General features: G+C 53.2%; 7 protein-coding genes across 7 annotated transcripts; 3 read left to right on the forward strand and 4 right to left on the reverse strand.

The window, feature by feature from the left end:
- Positions 1-281: 281 nt before the first annotated feature.
- Positions 282-5419, reverse strand: BDZ83DRAFT_572299 (Sec7 domain-containing protein; the record flags this gene model as incomplete). The annotated part of the gene is made up of 8 exons (XM_060504488.1): positions 282-497; positions 554-936; positions 990-1096; positions 1149-1537; positions 1592-1934; positions 1986-2272; positions 2325-4897; positions 4975-5419. 8 exons carry the CDS (start codon positions 5417-5419, stop codon positions 282-284), a joined length of 4743 nt encoding a protein of 1580 aa, XP_060367452.1.
- Positions 5420-6586: 1167 nt separating this feature from the next.
- On the reverse strand, positions 6587-8402 carry BDZ83DRAFT_572511 (glycosyltransferase family 62 protein; the record flags this gene model as incomplete). The annotated part of the gene is made up of 5 exons (XM_060504517.1): positions 6587-6949; positions 7003-7098; positions 7151-7470; positions 7526-8205; positions 8293-8402. The coding sequence occupies 5 exons, from the start codon at positions 8400-8402 to the stop codon at positions 6587-6589; spliced, it is 1569 nt and encodes a 522-aa protein (XP_060367453.1).
- Positions 8403-11218: 2816 nt separating this feature from the next.
- Positions 11219-12168, forward strand: BDZ83DRAFT_749957 (3' exoribonuclease family, domain 1-domain-containing protein; the record flags this gene model as incomplete). Its single annotated transcript, XM_060513850.1, has 2 exons — positions 11219-11336; positions 11390-12168. 2 exons carry the CDS (start codon positions 11219-11221, stop codon positions 12166-12168), a joined length of 897 nt encoding a protein of 298 aa, XP_060367454.1.
- Positions 12169-13105: 937 nt separating this feature from the next.
- On the forward strand, positions 13106-16503 carry BDZ83DRAFT_612667 (uncharacterized protein). The gene has a single exon (XM_060507722.1). The coding sequence runs from the start codon at positions 13523-13525 to the stop codon at positions 16370-16372; it is 2850 nt and encodes a 949-aa protein (XP_060367455.1). The 5' UTR covers positions 13106-13522; the 3' UTR covers positions 16373-16503.
- Positions 16504-17829, reverse strand: BDZ83DRAFT_612669 (tRNA intron endonuclease). The gene has a single exon (XM_060507723.1). The coding sequence runs from the start codon at positions 17473-17475 to the stop codon at positions 16591-16593; it is 885 nt and encodes a 294-aa protein (XP_060367456.1). The 5' UTR covers positions 17476-17829; the 3' UTR covers positions 16504-16590.
- Positions 17830-18203: 374 nt separating this feature from the next.
- On the reverse strand, positions 18204-19650 carry BDZ83DRAFT_770748 (paxneb protein; the record flags this gene model as incomplete). Its single annotated transcript, XM_060515350.1, has 2 exons — positions 18994-19650; positions 18204-18916 (listed from the first exon to the last, which is right to left on the reverse strand). The coding sequence occupies exons 1-2, from the start codon at positions 19427-19429 to the stop codon at positions 18204-18206; spliced, it is 1149 nt and encodes a 382-aa protein (XP_060367457.1). The 5' UTR covers positions 19430-19650.
- A 536-nt stretch (positions 19651-20186) lies between these two features.
- On the forward strand, positions 20187-20700 carry BDZ83DRAFT_572520 (RNA polymerase Rpb8; the record flags this gene model as incomplete). The annotated part of the gene is made up of 2 exons (XM_060504519.1): positions 20187-20533; positions 20595-20700. The coding sequence occupies 2 exons, from the start codon at positions 20187-20189 to the stop codon at positions 20698-20700; spliced, it is 453 nt and encodes a 150-aa protein (XP_060367458.1).
- Between the last annotated feature and the right edge of the window lie 3 nt (positions 20701-20703).

The raw sequence follows: 20703 nt of genomic DNA on the forward strand, positions 1-20703 counted from the left end.
GATCTTGGTGATACACTGCACTTGGCCACGATTACATACGTATAACGCAGCCCAACTGCGTTTTGACTTCCCCGTCCATTCACAAAAAGCACTTTTCAATGATACCCTGTGGGTAGACATCAACGTGACATCCTACTGCATGCATCAAATGCCGATATGGCCCAGTATCTTGACCATCATGAATACCTAACCCATGCTGCCCCCAGTTGCCATATATGTACACGTAAAAAGTCACCTCAACTTTCGGCATTCACACCCAGGCACCTCACGAGAAGTTACCTCTAGGCAGTCGTACCAGCCGCTGGCGCCGGCTCTTCTCCACTACTTGGTTCTTCCAAGGCCAGGTCACTCTTCAGCTCTGGAAGGAAACGGTCGATCCGTTTCCAAGTCTCGTTCCATAGCTTTTCTTTCGAAGCGTCTTGTCTGGGAGACACTAAGAAGCCGCTGCTTGCCATGAAAAGCACCACGTTTTTGAGGTTCTCACGAACTGCCTCCTCCTATGTACTGTTAGCAATTTCTCCTGTAAGGCCCAGGACTCTTCATATCAACGTACCAGGCTGTCGCCTTGACCGCTATTCATCAACCGATCCATGATGTCAATGATCTTGACCCACAGATCCAGCATTCCGTCCCACTCTGAGAGGAGGACAAGATATTGAAGGAACACTTTGCACAGCAGGGACGCAGCTTGAACACGCATCTCGCTCATGCCGTCACGGTCTGACGAAAAGACTTCAGGCTTAAGAAGTTTGTGGATGAGAGGGAACAGAACCTCGCCAAAGATGGCCGTCCACTCCTTGTGGTCACTGTCAGTGAGCTCAGGCGAGAGCAGGGATCGCTGCAGCGACGTGAACGCCTGGAGGCGAACATCGCGGCATGGGTTTGTACATTGCGTTGTTAATGCTTGGAAAATAGGCAGCCAGTAAGCGGACCATGCTGTAACATTGCGTTAGTCGTTGTTACTCATGTGTTCTGGTGGAGAGTATTACCTTCGTTACTCTCAAGATGGGACTGCTTCATCAAGAAAGGTATGCGCGCTGTCATATTGTGAATGCTATTGACCGCCTTGGTACCTCGTGAGATTGCCTCATTGACACTGCTGGCCGTCAGTAACTTGCAATATGGCAAAGGCCCTGTGAATTACTCACGTCGTCTTGTCGTGCGTCCCCTCTCGGGCTTTACGCTGCTGAGCATCTAGCTTGCGTTCTGCAAGGACAATCCGACCTGCCCCGGACGCAAAGTCGCCGAAGAGAGAGATGGCCGCCTCGTAGTTGTCGGCAATGATAGCTGGTGGTGTGCCTCCGCAACCTAACTCGAGGATGTCAAAAACGAGAGGTGCAGAATCTGGGCGTCCCGTAAGTGCTCGCATGATTGCCCAGAAGTCCGGAGAAGTCATGATCTCGTTGCGTAGTGGACTGGGTTCGTCAATGCACAGTCTCAAGCCCTGGAGCACCATGGTCGAAGTTCTTGCCAATGCTTCCTTGGGGAAGCTCGAGATCGTGTGCAACAGTACCGGGACGTTGATGTAATCATGAGCCTGTAACACAGTCAATGAGAAAACGAACATGTCAGGGGTAAAGAGCAGGCATACATAGCTGACTCGGAGTAGCTTGAGGAGATAGAAGGTTGCCCTCGAGACAACAATGTAGTGGTACCGTCCAGCATCTCGCAGCACGGCCTGCAGTGCTTCGATGACTCTCTTTGCTATAAGCTGGACTGTGTCCTGGTCACGAAGAGCCAGGACCGTGCTGAACTCAAGGATATAGGCCATGGCAGGGTCGTACACAGCTCCTGATTGCACAGGCTTTTGGCCGTTCATGGTTGCTGCTGGTACATTATCCGACTTGACAACAATCACCGTTGGGTTGTTATCTTCAGGTAGTGCGTTGAGCAGGGAGTCAATCAGCGGCTCTAGGTCTTGAGGGGAGAGTTTTCTGCGCGACTCTGATTAGCATTTGTGCCTGGCCAGGGGCAGATCGACTTACGAGATGTTGGCAAAGACGTTGCCCATATGACATGAGTTGACACAGTCGACGGTGCAGAGGGTACTTTCTAGTTCCTCGTCCGAAGGTTCTGGAGGATCGTCTGCTGCGTAGCTGGAAATGTAGCTAGTAAAGGCAGAAAAGAAGCCCGTATCGACAGCCTTTGCAGCACGATCGATCACTTGAGAGGGTGTGTGCAGCGGTATCGGACCAATGTCCAGAACTGGCGAATCTGCAAAGAAGGGAGGAACCAGGGAGTTGACGAAGAGGTTGAGCCATATGCGGGTGATCTAGTGTTCGTTAGTTTTTCCGCCATGATGACCCAGGAGGATGTTGACTTACATGTTTCCAACCATCCTGGATTAATTCCTCACTGCCAGTGACAACCCGGAATAGCACCAGAGTCGCCAGTTGCGCCCTGAAGTCTCTTCCAAGTTTGACTGCCAGTTCGCTAACCATGACACTGCTTTCGCCAGCTTGGACCTCCGTGTTCAAGTTGGTGTTGAAGGGTATGTCAGTAGCCAAGGTTGTCATGTGGCTCAGTGCGTAGATGATCTGATCGAGAGCCTCCGTATTTTTGTACTTGGCCGCAATACGGGCGCATTCGTCAAAGCCAGTGACGATTCTCGCAAAGACTGCGTCGTCCGTAGCCGACATGAATACGTAAGAAAGGGTGGACACGATGGGCCGCCACGTTGAAGCGAACATGTCGGCATCGTAGATGTTCGTCTCGCACAGAACCAGCGGACGCACCGATTCCGACTTCACGAGCAACTCACGCCAAGCATAGTCAAACGCATGCTTGTTGTCATGCTCATCAGGCAGGATGATCTCGTTGGTTCTAATGTTGTCGAAAATATCCTGAAGATACTCTGGCGCAAAGTTTTGGCCGTCATTGACGCCCCGCAAGTTTCGTGCAAAGTCATCCACGGTCATACGCTTTTGACTCTTGAGGTTGGGGTTGTGCTGATCCGTGTTGAGCATGATGATGGCGTAGGTCAGGACATAGACCGCATCCGCGTTGGCGACCTCGGTTGGTTTCGCCTTCAAGCAGTACTTGTCTGCGAAACAGACAACGATTCTCTCAATCAATGCCGACTCGCCAGGCAATCTGAATGTCTCCAATAGTCCTCTGAGCGCCTCGTCCACTCGCTTCTCTGAAAAGTCAAAGTGGCTCATGAACGCCTCTAGCACGGCCTCGTTTCCCTTCTTGGAGAGATACTCGCCGAGGACCTTTTTGGACACGCGCGATGTTCCCTTGAGAAACCTAGCGACCGCGACTGGATCCTTGAGGTCGGAGATGATTCCTTGCGCCTCGAGATAGGCAAGGCCGCCCTTGGGGTTCTCGTTGAACTTGCTGGTGCCCTTGATAATGATCTTCTTCTTCCGTCTTAGCTCACGTAGCTCCGTAGCGTCGGGATAGCCATCGACAACCGGGGCCTCGTCCAGCCTTTCGGCGATGAACTGGATGTATCTGAGTAGTGCATCCAAGCAGAGGGGCGGCACGCTCGTCGTACTCCAAGTTGCGGAGTCTGGCAAAGCATTTCTCGAGAGAAGGCCAATCATATCTTCGCACAGGTCCGCTCGATCAGCGTCGCAATCGTAATTGACGAAGAGTTCAGCCATGAACGTTGGCATCCTTGACAGTACACCAATGTTCTCAACCATGGCCTGTCGTGCGTCTGGTTTCCTGGCACCACCCTCAAGACCGAGTTTTTGCCGATCCTTCACTGGGACTGGCGTCGAGCGGCCGCTACTGGTCTGCGATGGGGGTGGCTTGACAAGCTTGGGGGATTGCGGTATCCCGGCGTACAGTGACGGGTCAATGCCTGGTTCTCGCGGTATTTCTACCGACGGGTGAAGACACGCAACGAGATACGAAAGAAAGAGCTCCTGCTGCAATTTCAACACACCGCGGCAGGTGGCTAGTAACGTGCCGGCCACGATCAACGACTCTTGCAGGATGGCCATGTTGTCCGACCTAACAAGCTGGAAGAGATAGCAGCAGAGCCTGTCCTCGGCTATCCCAGCCAAAGCAGGGTGCCGCGCAATAGAGGGACCGGAAACCTCGAGGGCAACGTGAATAATGCGCAATGCCATTACTCTCATAGTGTCGGTATGCTGCCGGTCGTTGGGGTCCAAGAAGTTGACCAGAACCCGGAAGAGTTCCCGTACAGAAGGCAGCGAGTAGGGCCGGAGATCCAAAGAGTCGGAACTCTCTGCGCCATCTGCATCACCGTCGGCCTCCACATCGCCGCCAGCGCCAGCGTCGGCTTTGCTGTCACCCGACTCTGAGCCTCCCCGAGATCGTGGATTCGGGTCCAAGGGAGTCGAGCTTGAGGTGGACAGGCGCGCATTCGGTTCAGGGCTTGTCACCTGCAAGCCTGGCGCAGTAGTCGCGGCTGGATCCATTTTGACGCTGTCCATGTCCGCGCTTGTTTGCTTGTCGAGGGCGTCGGACTCGTCTCCGGCCTCAACCTCGAGGTGTTTGACGTCCTCAAAGATGATCTGGCACATGCGAACCATGGACGCCTCCGCTGTTCGTCGGAGGACGGGCGAAAATCGAGGTTGCGAGCAAATTGCTAGCCCCCTGCCCATCATGTCGCAAACACTTTCGTCACTCAATATGTCGCCTCCTGGCCCCGACATCATGTCCTCCATCAGGTGGAGAATCATCAGGAGAACAACCTCCACCTGTCCTGAGTCGCTTCCGTCGAATTGGCATCGAGTGACGGCTGCCGATAGGGACTGCATGGCAAGGGCAAATCGCGGTGATGCAGGGCTTATAAATCCGTACGCCAAGAACTTGCGTAGGGCTCCCAGAGTGAGGATGGTTATGGGCGCGGCCGTGCCTTTCGTTTGGATTATCTGGAGGAACGGATTCAAGAGAAACAGAGCGTCGAATGAATGTATGTCTGGAGCGCAACGTGGTTAGCAAGGCTAGCTCAGCGTAGCAAAGGCCAGTGCAGCAAAGAGCGAGTTTGAGTCCTACCTCTAACGCTGGCCAATTCATGACGAAGCTTCCCAAAACCGGCCATCAAAGGGTTGTCCTGTATACTGCGACCCTTCTTTCCACGTAGGCCCCATCTGTTGGCGGAGGCCACGTCCTGGGCACCATCGATCCCGAGTCCAGTGCCTGGTGTCTTGGATGCACCCCTCGGTGAAGGACTCGGGGGCCCCAGGTGAATCGGGTTTGGGCTTCCGCCCAAGATGGCCGAAACGGAAGAATGGGGTGATCGCGCATGTTTTTGAATCGCAGAAGTGATCGATATGCACTCGGACATGACCAAAGACACGGGGTCTACAGCGACAGAGACAGGTCGGCTTCGATACTGCATCCTCGGCGCGATCATAGCTCGACGAATGTCCGCGCTGGAGCGCGTGCCAACGGCAGAGGCCGTCTCGGTTTGCAGCAAGTCATCTGCATCTCGACTCATGGTATGAAGGTAAACGCGGTGGTTCGAGTGCGCGCGCGCGAGGATCGGTCTTGGAGGGCTCTCGGTATGATGGTGTTGGGTGGCGGCGTTCAGGCTAGAGAGGAACGACGAAGCACGGGCTGAATATCCGTGGATGACAGCAAATTGCTTTGGCAATGTGTGGCGGGTGCCTTATGCAATCGCTGGGGAGGGGTCCAAGAACAGATATCCGTCGAGCCGTTGGAGGTTAGCTCGGGTTCGTAAGGTGCGGATCGAGAACGTTGAGATTTAGGTGTCTTGTCCAAGACGGAGACAGCTGTCGCCAAAAAGGATTCCTGGGCGAGGAATTGACCAGGTTGCAGATGGAGCTCCCAGTCTTACTTACCATGTACCTACGGAGCAAGGCCACTCTACATGGCGCCCGGTGTTAGTGATCACTAAGTAGCAAGTACCCAAGGTAAAGCGGCCCGATAAGGTGCAATGCCCCAGATTGGGGATTCCGCTGCAAGGTACCTCAGTACCCGAAAGCTACCTTAAGCTGTGGGGGTACGTATCCTCCCAAGGTTCTAGCCTTCAATAGAGATAGAGGCACTAAGTCAACACTTCCTTTCCATTTGTAAACTACCTCATCCTCTAGCCTTGGCCACGAAGATACTACACCTCTTACTGAATCTTATGGCAAGGCACTTCCACACAAATAGATGCTATTCGGATCTGCTCTGCTACATCCATTATAGTCATGATCCCAAGTGATATCTCGGTGAATAAGAGATGGAGTCTTGCCAGACCATCGTGATTTTCCCTAATCAACGACCGTCCTGGACTGACAAAGTCGTCTCAGGTCTTTTTACTTCGTCTAATCACGTATATTGAAACTTCAGTTGTACATCTGTAACTCATAAGTTCGCGGGCTAGATCTGTGCCCGACGTAGTACCCATGTCCTTGGGCCCCAGGATAAACCAACGCCTTCCTACAACATCCCCTTCCTTCCAGACCATCCGGTGGCAGATATCTTAGTGTATAACAAAGGTTGACAACACGGCTCGACTCTGCTTTACATCCCCGTGTATCGATCGCACAAGCTGTCTGCTGGTGGCAATCTGGGTACCGATACTTGTTCATCAAGAACAGCTACAGATCCCACCAGCATTCGGCGGCAGGGAGTCATCCTACTAGATTTGTCCCTCTCAGCTCTCAGCCTTCTTGGCGAATGCTGCGCCGTTTCCGTCCTTCTCCTTTTTTGCCAGCTTGTCTGACTTGCCTTCTGCATCCTTCTTGTCTGCTGCTGCGGCTTTCTTGTTTGTATCCGCCTGCTTGCTGTCGGCATCCTTGGGCGACTTGGCCTCCTTGCCCTCCTTGGTGACCTCCTTGGTGTCTTCCTTGGTGCCCTTCGTCTCTTTCTTCTTCTCCCCGACGACGAGGTTTTGCATATCAGTCTTGTCCTTCTCCCACTGGCTGCTGGCATCGCCGAATTGCTCTTTGACCTTCTTCGCCTTCTCGGCCTTTTCTTCTTCCTCTTTTTGGCTAGCGAGCCTCTCTTGCTCCATTTCCTATATTGCATTAGAACAGACTTCGTGGTGTTGCTGTTGGGAAAGAAACGTACCTCCATATGTTTGATATCGTCAACACTAGGCTCGTAAAGATGCCAGATCGTGTAGTGCGGCAGACCGACAACAGAGTATTCCATACGCTTCGCCATCTACACGGGAATGGTTAGTTCTCTTCTACATCTAGTAGCACAATCATCTCACCTTTCCGAATCCTTCCGTCTCGGCGTGCTTCTCGAAACTAAAAGCTGGGAAGTGTACTCCAGACCGGAAGACCTTGGCCTTGGCAAGAATACTGACGCCGCCCACTCCATCAATCTCCATCTCCATATCAGGGTCGCCATAGGGGTCTCGCAGGTACGCCAAATGCGGTCGCCAAGTTGCATACTCGGCGTAACCTTCAACAATCACGGCATCTTCATCCAGAGTGTCCGCGAGAGCTAGCGCCGTTTCCGATTCCTGCCACGAGTTGAGATCGTACGGCTGCTCTCCGCCGAGCCAATCGGGCAAAGGTCGCCAAACATCTGCGAACCGTCAGTGAGATACTCTCCCTCCCCCCTTAGGGTTTCTCGAACTTACTTGGCACAATCACATCCTTGTTGTGACGCATGAGATCTTCGAGGATGGTGAATGGGGCGGTTTCGACGTCAACGTCGCGCCAGTACACCCAGGAATGGTATGGCCGCAGGGCGGCACTGAGTAGCCAGTTACGGGCCTGGGCCATCAACTTTCTTCGGCTCGCTTGTGCCGCGAACCCGTGACGACTCTCGACATCCTGGTTGACCTTTTGCCCAAAATCCTTTTCGATGATGGAGATTTCGCCGTAGGGTTGTTTGGGGTCCTCGTTGGCCTGGATCTCCTCCAGCATATCGTTGAGAACCTGTAGGGTGCGGTCCTTTGAGTCGGAGACCAGGAAGGCAAGGTCGATGAGGTGGTGGGGGTAGGTGAAGTTGCGCAGATGGGAGGCGAACATGGACAGATGTGACTCGGCGTCTCTCAGAGGGACACAGAGAAGAATGCGCTCCTCCCGCTCCCATCCCCTAGCAGTCCCCTGCACATTGCTGAGATCGTAGTATCGTACTGTTTCCAATTGCAAGTCGCTGCTGGCGGACAGCAGGCCGAGGGAGAAGATGGAAGTCAGGGATGCTCCCGGCCAGACGAAGACGAGAAAGAAGATGGTGACAACGGCGACAATGATGAGGCGGGTTACTAGACGCTGACGACGACGATTTGCGGGTGTTGAGGCACGTGGTTGGTATCTGTTGAGAAGAGAATGACAAGTCAGCCAGGCGCGGTGCAAAGGATAGAAGCACTCAGCGAGGAGAGAACAAAGGTGTCTTCCTGACCTGTGGGGGGAGATCTCGAACGTGTTCCCCCTTGGATATCCATTGGAGTAACCACTTGCATGATGCCGCGGCACCACCTTGGAGGCTGAGGAAGAGTAAGAAGGCAACATCCAGGGCACTGGGTGGAAGTCGAATTCCCGGTCCCGAGGTGAGGGTGGAGAGTTGTACAGCAATAAAGCACCTCGCCCAGCCCTTGGGAGTCGTGAAGATTAAGCAGAGGAGAGCATCTAAAACCAGGGGGGAGCGAGTGCTGTGATCGGTTGGCTGGAAAGCGCGGCTCGAGCAGCGAACGTGTCAAGTTGTCAAAAGGTATATAGGCCGCGATCGCGATGGCGGATGGCAATGCGTCTTGAGGAGGATAATATGGGATGGGTCAGGTAGGTTAAGGGAGCGTCGACGGGATACCTGCGAATACGGGGTCTGGAACTGGTACTGGACCGGGACGCCAACTTTGGCTACGTATTATTTTATTTTCAGATTGCCTCTCTGTCATCCCAGGAATTGAATAGGTACTTGGCGGCCCAGCCGTGACAGGGCACCTAGCCAGGTACCGGCACCCCTGCTTTGCGCCGTTTGGGAACTATGCACAGTAAGGACAGCGTACTTTGAACGTGTCCATCTGCCAAAGGCAGGGTGGCAGGGCGGGAGGATGGGTACGCAGTGCACACAGTCTGCAATATAATTGGACGAAACTTGGCGCAAGAAGCCTCCCTGAGCTCCCACTAGTCTGGATTCCATTGCCTCAAGCTACGCGGGAGCAAGCTACCTTGCCTTTCGAGCTTCTGAATCCGCGACTATCTGGCCGCACAATCGCCCGGGAGGTCTGTCAATCTGCCTCCGTTAAAGCTTGACCTCCCTTCCATCCACGATCGCTCCCGACGATAAGGCGGTATTCAGTGCTCTTCTAAGTCTTCTCCCCCCCCCCCCCCTCTCAAAGACTTTCATGAGACCGGCGAGCTTCAGTCATCCTCAAAAACACCAACCTCTGTCTGAAAACTTGGGCGCAAAGTTGGACTCGGTAGAGCTGACAGGAAACATCCAATCAGAGAAATGGGTAAGATGGCTTGTGGAAGACACAAGGGAGTATAAGCAAGATCACGACTACCTAGGAAGAGATACGTCGTAAGATCCTTTAAACGCAGGTAGTAAGGTAAGTTAGGGCGCCTTATCGCAACGCCCCGAATAGAGCAGGCAAGTCCCTTCGATGATGAAATTTTAGACGGGACCACGCAACACAATACAAAGGTATCGCATTACACTCTCAGACGTGAGGTGTTCAGCATTCCCGAGGCCATCATACCTAGACATTTCACCCACTCGCCTGCAGACTCCATCACACTGCACTTGCCGTTGTGGGGGACATCAGGGAGCAGAGGGCGAGTCGAGACTAACATCCATGCCCCTCTTATATTTTACTCGTCTCCGACGCCTAGCCACATCATCTCGACTGCAGCCGTAGGTGGATGCATTGCGCATGCGAGGCTACGTTTCACTTTAGGTATCATGAACACAACGAAATAAAGCGCTTTGGAGGATATCACGGGAGATAGACATGGGTACACACAAAACACGTCACGGAAGCAAGGCAACAGAGAATCCTAAACGTGGCCATCATTAGCAAAGTGAACCATACGTAAAGGCTACTTGAGAAAGTATGATCATGGCATCAGGTCAGACAAGCCGGGTGTACTCATTCAGCCTAGCCGGCCTCGCGAACCCTGAACCTCAGAACGAGGAACCGAGAAGCTCAGCACTGAAGTCAAATGACGACTCCCGAGGGAGTCAACTCCACCACCTTCCTCATCCCTCCGGAGAGGGATTCCAGTGCGGGAGGATGACTCGGCTGGCATGACATAGTTGAATGGATAAGCTATGGTCATCATGATGTTGCGTGCGCCCGGGCAGGAAGCCCGAGAAGCACGCGAGGGAAAACATTGCGAACAAGAAAATTCTTACCTGTGCTTGCGCGCTTGCCCACTATGTTGGGGACGACAGCTCTTACGCTGAACAAATAAGATTGATTGCCTGCTGTGGGACTGTTCCTGTTAGCTATTTGACTCGAATGATCAAACAGTAGCAAAGGAGGAAGATATGCGTCGTATCAGACAAAGTTTTTGGTATATGGGTTATCATCACAGTGTTCAGTAGCAGAACTGAATGATATGGTTGTTCATCATAGTCGACGATGTGCAGGTGCTGCGAAAAGAGAGACGGAAAAAGCAAAGTTAACGTACCCAAACAGTGTAAACATGAAGGTCTGGCGACGAGATATTCGACCTGGTTTATTGACTTTGAACCACAGTTAGTGAAGTTCCCTTTTCTAGTCTCAAGAGAATGTTCTGAAGGTCCATAGTGGCGTGGGATCAGATGGTGATGCATGTTTGTTCTTGCGCTCAGGAGATCGCGGGAACGGTGTGTAAGATATACATCATGGAAGTGGACAATAGGCGTGAATGAGGCTGCAAAAGGCTTACCAAGTAGAATGCCATCGAAACTGACCATGCCGAAGCAGCCCATTTTGGCTGCCGAAGCACTGTGTTTTCGCGCTTGCGAAAGATGGTGGTTGAGGTTGATGGAGGAAGGAGTGAGTTAAAAAATTTCGACTTGAAGTATCGAGTCTTATATGGTATAATGGGATGTCCCCACTTACCTTTGTGGACCCGGCGCTGGCGCGCAGATGCATCTAAACGGGCACGGTAGCCGTACCGCAGTGGTCGGTAACGACCTGGAAAATTCACCCCAGGACTCACCTCAAGTACTCACAACTGACAACGGCTCTCAACTCAGGCAAACGACGTCAGGTGTTCATCATTCATACACATATTGCCGGAAATCACACCCAGCCAAACTGAAGTACTTCCACCCAACGAACCGATCAAACCGCTCCCCTCACTGCTGGGAATAAAAAAACAGAGTCTCTATCAAGATGGCCGATCGACGGAGAATTAACGGACCGCCTGGTACAACATTACCGCCCATTTATGAGACTACAGATCCGATTGCGACCCCCAGGGAAAGGCCGGCAAACGGAATTCGAGGATTGTGTTAGTTGAACTTTGCTTTTCCCTTGGAATTTGATCATGCTAATAGTGAGAAGTTCTCAAGACTGGCGTCACCCCCACCGCTTCAGGCTCAGCATACATGGAGATTGAGCCACCACTCGGCCAGATCAAATCTCAGGCCGCTTCTCAGTCAAAGACCAATGGCATGAAGCTCATCTGCACTGTCCATGGGCCTCGTTCGCTTCCTCGATCCGCACCCTTCTCGCCTTACTTGGTGCTCTCAACTCATGTCAAATACGCTCCTTTCGCCACACGTCGACGTCGAGGCTACCTTCGTGACTCGAGTGAGAGAGATCTCAGCGTTCATCTCGACACGGCCCTGCGCGGGGTGATTATTGCGGATAGATGGCCAAAGAGTGGCGTCGATGTGATTGTTACCATCATTGAAGGCGACCAAGAGCGAGAGGCGTCTCACTCTCAAGGCAACGAAGAGTGGGATATGATGAACGTCCTCAGTGGTTGCATCACTGTTGCCGCGGCGGCTCTCGCTGATGCCGGCATCGATTGCGTCGACATGGTTACCGGCGGTGTTGCAGCTCTTGTCTCTTCAAACGAACAAGACACCACAGATGCAGACGCGCTGTCTATTGTCTTGGATCCCGTTTCGCTGGAACACGACAAAATACTTGCCGCTTGCTGTGTGGCTTACCTCCCTTGTCGCGCGGAGATCACCAACCTCTGGGTGAAGGGTCAGCTCTCGCCGTTAGACCCCTTGCTCCATACGAAACTCATGGGTCGCGCTATTCAAGCATCCAAGGGCAACTACCGCGCCGTTCTCGAGAGGCTCGAAAGCAACCAACCGCCCAGTAGTTAAACAACAAGACTACGGCGGTAAATTACCTAGCGGGGTTATGCAGCCCTAGTTCGACAACACGGCGTTGATTTGTCGCGCCTTCGAAAAGGAGACACAATCGAGCATGGCTTCATGGTGCCTCTGGAAGTCGAAAACTTCGGCATGCGTTGTCATGCATCAGCTCGGCATATTTTATCGGGTGATTCACACTCGAGTGATCACGAAGGAGGATGAAGATCTTGGCAGGCTGGCAGGCGAAAGCAAGATCACCTTGGGGAGCTCATGCAGAATTGTCAGATCAATGACGGTCGCCGAGCCCTCTACACATAGCCATACTCGTGACCGGTGATCACAAGGTGGACTGTGTCGAGAACATCCTGTTATATCAGGCGTTGTGGCCAAATCGGCAGAAGATACCAGCCCCATGTATGAAGAAACATTGAGAGCTTCATTCGAGCAAAGCGAAGGGTAAAATGCTATGTGCAGCCCACCAAAATGTTGTATCCCCGTCAGACAAACATGGTTAGCAAGACTTGGAAAAGTCTGTTCATTCGATGGTAGACTGGGAGGCAATAGGACTTCCCTCATCATGATGTGCCTTCTGAGAAACGAGCAAGTGAGCCGTGAATGCCATACAGATTATCCCGAAAAGTTTTGCTTATGGCCGTTGCCTGTTCTTGTTTCAGCTCACTTCAATCCGACCGCCTTGCTTTGTATTGAGACGTCTGCCTGGCAAGGAAAGGACCTCGTAGCGGCACTCCCTGGAAGTTTAGTCCGTGTAGACCTTCCAGGTTATTGATGATACCTTCAAGGTTGAGCATGGATGCTTGTCAGGTACCCACTTTACCCCAACCTCGGCAGCGCAGTCGTCGCGCTGAGGAAGCCCATAGCCGTCTCTCGTAAGCACTCGGACCCCGGCTTCCAGCTTCTCGGTGCTCTGGGCTCGCTATTGTCCGTCAGAGAACGGCGCTAAGGAGTGGAGAGACCTGGAGCGATCAGTGAGCTTCGCGGGCATGCGACAACATCCCTCCATCCCATCCGAGCTTCCGTCCTTATCCATCTCTACACCCCCACCGTCCTTTCCCTCTTGACGAGCCATCTTCGACCGACCTTGGGCCCCGATCGTCCGCGAGATACCATCGACGACCACCTACCTAGTCGACGACCGTTCCTGACATTGGCCGTTCTCAGCTACCTTGTTGGAGACCCTGTCAGCCGAACACCTCCTCGTGCCTGCTGTCCGCATAATGTTCTCCCGCATCCGACGTCACTGCCCATGATCCGAACCGCGACACTTCCAGCCGCCCCGAGCGATAAGGCTGCTGCCGCTGTCTTTTTATAATCTGGTCTGATAACCAATCTTTTCCTGGTGACCATGGACAATCTGCATCCACCTCCTACTCTGGAAAATACAGGGGTGTGGCAGAACCTCTCGCTGTGGACCACTCACCAGGTTCAATACGCCGTAAACATTACCAAGCTTGCTCCTTCCTTCGAAGACCTGGTATGGGCTGGCCCGAGGATGGTGCGAAAGCTCACGGCCTATCTTCCCATCCCCGACTCCCTCGAGAGAGTCATTCCAGAAGCAACGGGACCCGGCGTCCTACGTACTACCGACGCGGCCACGACCGCTGCCTTCGACATGAATATACCTCCTCCCATAGGCCACCTTCCCGGAACTGGGCCTGCTGTTCCCGCTGATCCAGATGCTGTCTTGGCCTCCCCAAAGTTCACCATGGAGGGCGCAAGAGGCCTAGGTAGTGTCTTCAGCTATGCAACGAGCAAGTGGGCGCTTTGCTGTATCGCCATGGCAATCGTCCTCAACCGCACGCACATTTTCGCAGCTACCCGCCGTCGCTTGCGACTCACTCTGCCGATTCGACTGGCCTTGCGTGGCCTTCCCGTTCTTCTATTCTTGGTACAAGCGCGCGGCCTATTGCGGTCAATCCAGTGCCAAACATCTCCCGACTTTGCCGAAATGCGCTGGGGAAATACAAGCAAGAGCTCCGAGCTCATGTTCTCACAAGCCGGCGGTCTCCTCCATACCATGAGTTCAGCACTGTTGTTGGGGGCTTCAGACGAAGCGTCCTGTACAGCTGTAAGCATGATTCCAACGGATACAAATGACGCGACGCAGGACATGAGGGGATCTCTGTCTCTGTTGTGGCCGCTATTCGGAACGTTTTGTTTCAGTCAATTCCTGGAGACTGTATCGTGTGCTGTGCAGGGCCGACCCGTAGCAGCCGAGACGGGTATGACACTTTTCGAACACTCCCTGGCCTTTGCTGAGGCGGATGCTGCCATCAGCAACCAACTTGGCTGGGGCTTATTTACCCAATCTCAAGTGGCAGATGCTGCTTCGACAAGCGCCAGCAGCATAGCCATCAGTCGCTCCATGATTCTCAGAAGGGTCAACACCTCACCCGAGGTTCTACTCGTTGCCTTTCTTTCAACCATGAGCCACATTACCAGCCATTTGCTAGGCATCTTCAACCTGCAAGCTAGATTCCGACTCGTCAGCACCGGATTCTGGGGCCTATGTTTCATGGCAAGCATTCTTTGGAGTGCTTTCACATTCTCCTTGGACGATCCTGCGAAGCAAGGCCTGCTCAGATTTCCGACAGTCTGCATCATCGGCTTCATCCCTCATGTTCTCGTGTTAGGTGGCATTCTGGTCTGTTTCTTCATCTACCTGCTCGCTCTCGGTCTGGCGGCTCTCACGCCAACAGAGGGACAATCAGGACAGAGGCTGAGCCTTCGCGAGCGGCTGGCGCAAGCTCACGCCAACATGCAAGCCAACCTCTCTCTATCAGACATTCGGATCACTATGGAAATGGACTTTTACACCGCTTTGCTTCGGACCGGCTTTGGGGCTATTACCATGGCAAGCGAAGCCGTCTACCTGAACGAAGACAGAGACGTCACAATGAGACCACACACGTGGCTCGAGGAAGAGAGGTACCGCGAACTTGAGGAGTTACGAAACCAGTGGATTGGAGCCGGCGCACCCGACTCTCACTATGATACCATAGGCACCATTGGCCTAGTGCCGGTCAAAGACGACCACATGTTGTCCAAGAACGGATACGCTCGCGAACGAGCGGCTCAAAAGGTGCCCAAATCACGGTCTGGGGAGCGAAGACTGCGGGACGGCGTTGGCGCTGCGGAGCGGAGTGGCCGATGGTTGATGGCACTGGACTTCATCATGAACATCAACAGACTGATCTTCCGGACGTGGGCTACCACTATGCTGAAAATACTTTCCAAGATTGGCTTACGGCACCCGAGGCTCCTCCTCTGGATCGTTCGCCGACCCAAAGCTGCCACCGACTTGAGGAACTCGAATTCTAAGGACAGTGCCGGCCGTTCTGAAGCACCTGCAGGTCCCGCCGAGTCACCCATGAACATCCCACTGACCGACAGCGTCGATGTTGAATCCGAGTTCCGACAGCAAGTATGGAGGGGAAACCAGAACTGGGCTCCCATGGACGAGGCCGATCTTGATTCGAAGTTGTACGGCTGGTGGCTGAAGGGTGGATGGTGGGGTTCGGCAGACAACAGCGGAGAGTACCAACCGGCGGCAGCACATGATGATGACGATACGACGAGCGTCGTTTCTTTCAGCACTAACGGCGACAGCGATTGGGAGTCGGAAGACGCTGGGCAGAGAACGCCCACGCAGTCTAGGTCATGGGCTTCGCGCGAGCAGACTCCAGTCCCGGAGGATTCATTACAGCTGTCAGATCTGGCACGCCTGCTACACCCTAGCAACCCTGAAGAGAGGGAAGAGGCGCATGCGTTGGCCGCGCATCTGAGTAGCGACAGAATCGTGACACGATCACAGTATCTCAGGTCACGGCAGTTACAGCGAACTCAGATACTGCAGCCAAACGGGCAGTCCAATCATGTCACAACGCGGCCGGTCAAGATGACACCAGACGAGGAGACTCAACGCTTGGAGCAATTGCTGCTATCCCGGCGCTCTCAGTTCTCGACTTCCGTGGAGCGCGGAACGTCGACATGGGCAGAAGGAGCGGCTGGTCTTGGTCCGGACGGTCCGCAGTGTGTCGTCTGTCAGAGTTCTCCCCGGACCATCATAGTCTGGCCCTGCCGGTGCTTGAGTCTTTGCGACGACTGCCGAGTGTCACTTGCTATGAACAACTTTGACAAATGTGTGTGTTGTCGTCGGGAGGTCATCAGCTTCAGCAGGATCTACGTGCCCTAAGATTAAGTTGATAATGGCAGGGCGTCTTCGAACGACGCTTGTACTTTGCTACGATGGGATATCAGAACACTGAGATAATTTTGGCGTTTGGGGGCGGTTTGTAGCATGGTCGCATCATTGAGGTACACGAAATAGGGGTATCTTGTTGGTATTACATAGGTTATCTAGGCGTAGCGTTGAGCGTCACCTTTATTCAGGCGTGTGGCCCAATTTCCAGCTCACATTCCTGCCCATTCAACGCAAAATGCGCGCACTTGCTTAGGATCACCGTCGACGCCGGGAACCTCTCCGCCAAACAAAAAGCCCTTCTTCACTGAAGTACCCAGACGACCACTGCCAACGATATCAAGCATCGGTATCTTTTCATCCCAATCGTAGTTTGTAGCGAGGAAGTGGGCGTGATACCGCAATGGATCACCCGGGTAAACACTGTAATCGGCGCCAAAACGTAAACCAGGAGTCATGAAATATCCTCTAGACTGCAAGTGTCGATGCAACGGCCCAGCGAGAGGTTGAGGCACTGTTTTCTCAATCTCACCCAAAGGCACGAGGAGACCTTCGCTAGTTGTCGGCGTCACCGCCAGGGACGGCTTGGCATCCACGCCATCGCGGGGTTTCGAGCTCTTGTCTGGAACAGCACCTCCAAACAGAGAATCATCCACCTCGGGACTGGCTTTTGGCTGAGCCGCAGCCAACTTGGCGCCCTTGTTCCTCCGCGTCTGTTCTGTGGCTGCCTTCTTGGCCTGGTCCTCTACCAGCAGCTTCTGCGCCTTGCTGCGACGTTCTTTCAACAATGCAATGTAGGCCTGGCGGGTGGCCTTGTCCGGGGAGCGTAGGGACGACAGGTGATGCGAAGCCTCTTCGACGAGGCGGCCTACCTTGTTCTCGACGAGCACGCTGGCCTCCTCGGGCAGCAACTCCAGCGGCAGACTGAGAAACACGTTCTGTGTTGGGTTCTGCGGGGTCGTTCCCACCAGGACGGAGCAGATGTTGTGGCTGCGCCTGATGGTGGCTACATCTTCTGCATCGAAGACGAGGTAGCGATCTGCAATCTTGGAGATGCGCACGGGAGGGACCGAAGGATCTTCCAACGGTGCTGCCATTGTTCTTGCCTCGGACCTTTTTGGGTCGGCCTTGCTTTCCTTGTATCTGAGAGAAGAATGTTAGCGACTGCTTGAAGAGTTTGAATGCAAAACGCTAGTAACAGTGCTGAAAGCCACAAAATCATATCTCGTTAAAATGATAGTTTCGTCACAGAGTGTCAGTGGATTGACAGATTGATTGAGATTGGGTTGTTTAATCATTGAGCTTTGGGAGGGGTTGAAAAATAGGAGGAAATTCATAAAACTTACCCTGGCGTGTGGTTGTCGGAGTCAAAAGAGAGATTTAGCTGGAAAAATTCGAGGGATTGAGGTTTATGGAGCTGACAGTGGTGGAGTCGGGCGGTGAGGCAGAACCCCTCTGACTCTTTAAAGTATGCCCGGGCTGGGTAGCGTGGCGCTGTGGCTGTGCGTTTGCACTCTTCAACGTCGACCTACCTAACTTAGCTAGGTTTTGTAGATGCCTATGGACTTGCAATTTGCCATAACCCGCGTTTATTTAAACAATTCGACATTTCCTATATACTTTTGCCATATCATCGCATTCCTCTGGCAATAAATATTTTAGGGTAACTACTAATTCGACGATCAAGCCCCTGAGTGACGGGTAGGCGACCCTTTGTGTAGTTCACCAGGGCATCCACTGTCGGGCATGCTGGATCGTTGATGGGTTCAGTCGGCCTCTTAGTGTTATACGCTCAACCCAACCAGTCATGCATCCCGTTGAATACTCAAAAGTCTAGCTTCTCCCCCTTCTTCCCCTCTGCCTTGGCTCCGTGGCCCCCATCCCCTTCGTCCAACAAAGGCGGGAGAACATAAGGCTTCACAATGAGCCCACTTGAGCTGCTCATTCTAAAGGAAAGGTCTTCCCGCGAAGACTGGCCCTCTATTCCTCCTCCCCTCTCGTGGTATACAGGGAGGCTATGCACCTTGAGCATACCTTGCACGACGTCTTCTGACTTGGTATTCGGCTCGACGTGCACTTTTCTCGGAAGGGGCAGCATCTCCAGCACACCATCACACAATAACTCCATCCATCGTGTAAACCCTGTCGACCGCGGGAATAGCGAGGTAGAAAGTGAGATCATGGCCGTCAGAATCCCTTCGTGCTGGCGCAGCAGTGCTCTCAGTTTGTGCAAAAACTGCAGGGCATCCGCCGGCCGGCAGACCGAGGAACCGTAGAGTGCGGGCGACAGAAGGCTCGGCACTACAATACGATGAACAGTACCGGGCGGCGTTGCCTTCAGCTTTGCTGAGACGTTGCTGATAAATGTGTCTAAAGGGGAAGAGTTGCCGGGTCCCGATGGTTGGAGCCAGGTCATGGCAGCAGTTGATGGGGTTGCATGCAGTTCGCCCTTGATTTCACTAGGCTGGAGGCGTTTTCCAAGGTCAAAGGAGTGACAGAAAACTTCAGCAGCCCCTGTTGGACTATTATTGTTCGTCCCTGGAGAATTGTTCATCTTAGGTCAGTGTCCGTCGCCATTTCATGTTCCATGCGGTTCGGGAGAAACGTACTCGGACCGGCATTGTTGCCAAGGCTCTCATATCTCCATGCGATTTTCATCTTCTCTTCTGACGCCGACGCCGTTTTCTTCTTACTTGAGCCACTGGCTTTGCCAAGTCCTGGAAGCTCTCCTCTCCACGCATCCGTTGGGCCAAGTACGTGTACTTGTTGGCCCTGCACGAGGCCCTCGGCGGCATAATATCTGAGGAGCACGCCCGAGAAGTCTGTCGTTCCGGACTCCTCTATCAGAATACTGTAGCCAAGCGGTAGCCCTGCATGTCCTGCCAGCAGCTGGTCCAGTGATGCCGTTCCGGTGGAGGTTGTAAGACGGCCGTCAAGGGGTGATGAACGAGTTCCCGCCGGTGGTAGAGCCTCCTGCTTCGGAGCTATGGATTCTCTCAAAGGGCCTCTGGCGGATGGTCCCAAGACGACATTCTTCTTCCTGAACGACATGGTGCCAGGTGTGCTCGAGACACTGAAATGCGAATTCTCGAAAAATCCTGCTTCAAAAACTGCAGTGCTAAGAAGATTCTTGATTTGCAAGTGGTTGAGCCTTTTGCACCTGTCGTTGTGTCAGAGAAATAATGACCAAATCAATTACATGAAATTCTCACGAATGTGGAAGTAATTCCGATGTTGACTCATTGGCAGTATGTGTAAGATAACAATCCAAATGTCACTTCTGATACTGCACCACTGGGATAAACTACTCACCAGCACTTCAGTGAGAACGACACTTTATGCACTCATATACGTGACCTGGATATAGTTGAGAGCGCCGTGGAAGTGTTGCTAAGTAAGGGAAGTAATTAGTAACATCAGACACAGGTTCAGTCCCCCTCCACTGAAGAGGGCAGGTGGGGGTTGGTTTTTGCACTTACCTTAGGTACCTTGTAAAAATTCAAGCCCCACTGATCGCAGTCATGTACCTGATTATGCTTCCTAACCCGCCTAACCCGACGCGCCCCTCGTCCGATGCACACTACACCGGTTAACTCAATCGCTCTTCGATTTTTTTATTTTTTTTTAACCTTCCCAGCCGTAGCTTCACTCGCCGCAACTTCAAATCCACTTGCCGTCGCTCACGATCTTCAAGCCTTTGCGCCTCCGAACGAAAGACCTTGATATCTTTCTCGCACGGCCCGACGACAACACCGCCAACTACTTGTATCATTCGCCTCGGAAGAGCACACCGAATTATACAGCAATCATGTCTGGCAGCGGCGATGTCACTCTCTTCGAGGAGTCCTTCACGGTCACCAACTACGACCAGTCCAAGTACGACAGAGTCGCCCGTATCTCGGCCACCTCGACCGACAACCAGACGCTCATGACTCTCGACATCAATATTGAGCTGTTCCCCGCCTCCGTTTCCGACAGCCTGCATGTGGTTCTTGCCACCTCTCTGGCTCACGATGGCAGCAAGGACGACGAGAAAGGATGGAGGGACGTGACCAAGGGCAACCAGGACCGCGAGCCGTCCTTGGCCGACATGTTCGACTATGTCTGCTACGGCAAGATCTACAAGTTCGAAGATGCCGACGACGGTCAAACTATGTTCGTGTTCCCGCATTGAATTGATTGCGCCGCGTAGAAGCTGACTGTGCTGTGATTATAGCAAGGCCTACGTCTCGTTCGGAGGCCTCTTGATGTCCCTCGAAGGCCCCTACAAGAAGCTGACCCCGCTGAGAGTTGACTACGTCTACCTGCTTATCAAGAAATGATTG

This window comes from Colletotrichum acutatum (genome assembly GCF_030867785.1).
Source record: "Colletotrichum acutatum strain CBS 112980 chromosome Unknown BDZ83scaffold_24, whole genome shotgun sequence".
NCBI classification, from domain to species: Eukaryota; Fungi; Ascomycota; class Sordariomycetes; order Glomerellales; family Glomerellaceae; genus Colletotrichum; species Colletotrichum acutatum.

Bases quoted from the DNA above. Each gene is read 5' to 3' on its own strand.
- BDZ83DRAFT_612669 (XM_060507723.1), bottom strand. From the start codon at position 17,475: ATGGCAGCACCGTTGGAAGATCCTTCGGTCCCTCCCGTGCGCATCTCC.
- BDZ83DRAFT_612667 (XM_060507722.1), top strand. From the start codon at position 13,523: ATGGACAATCTGCATCCACCTCCTACTCTGGAAAATACAGGGGTGTGG.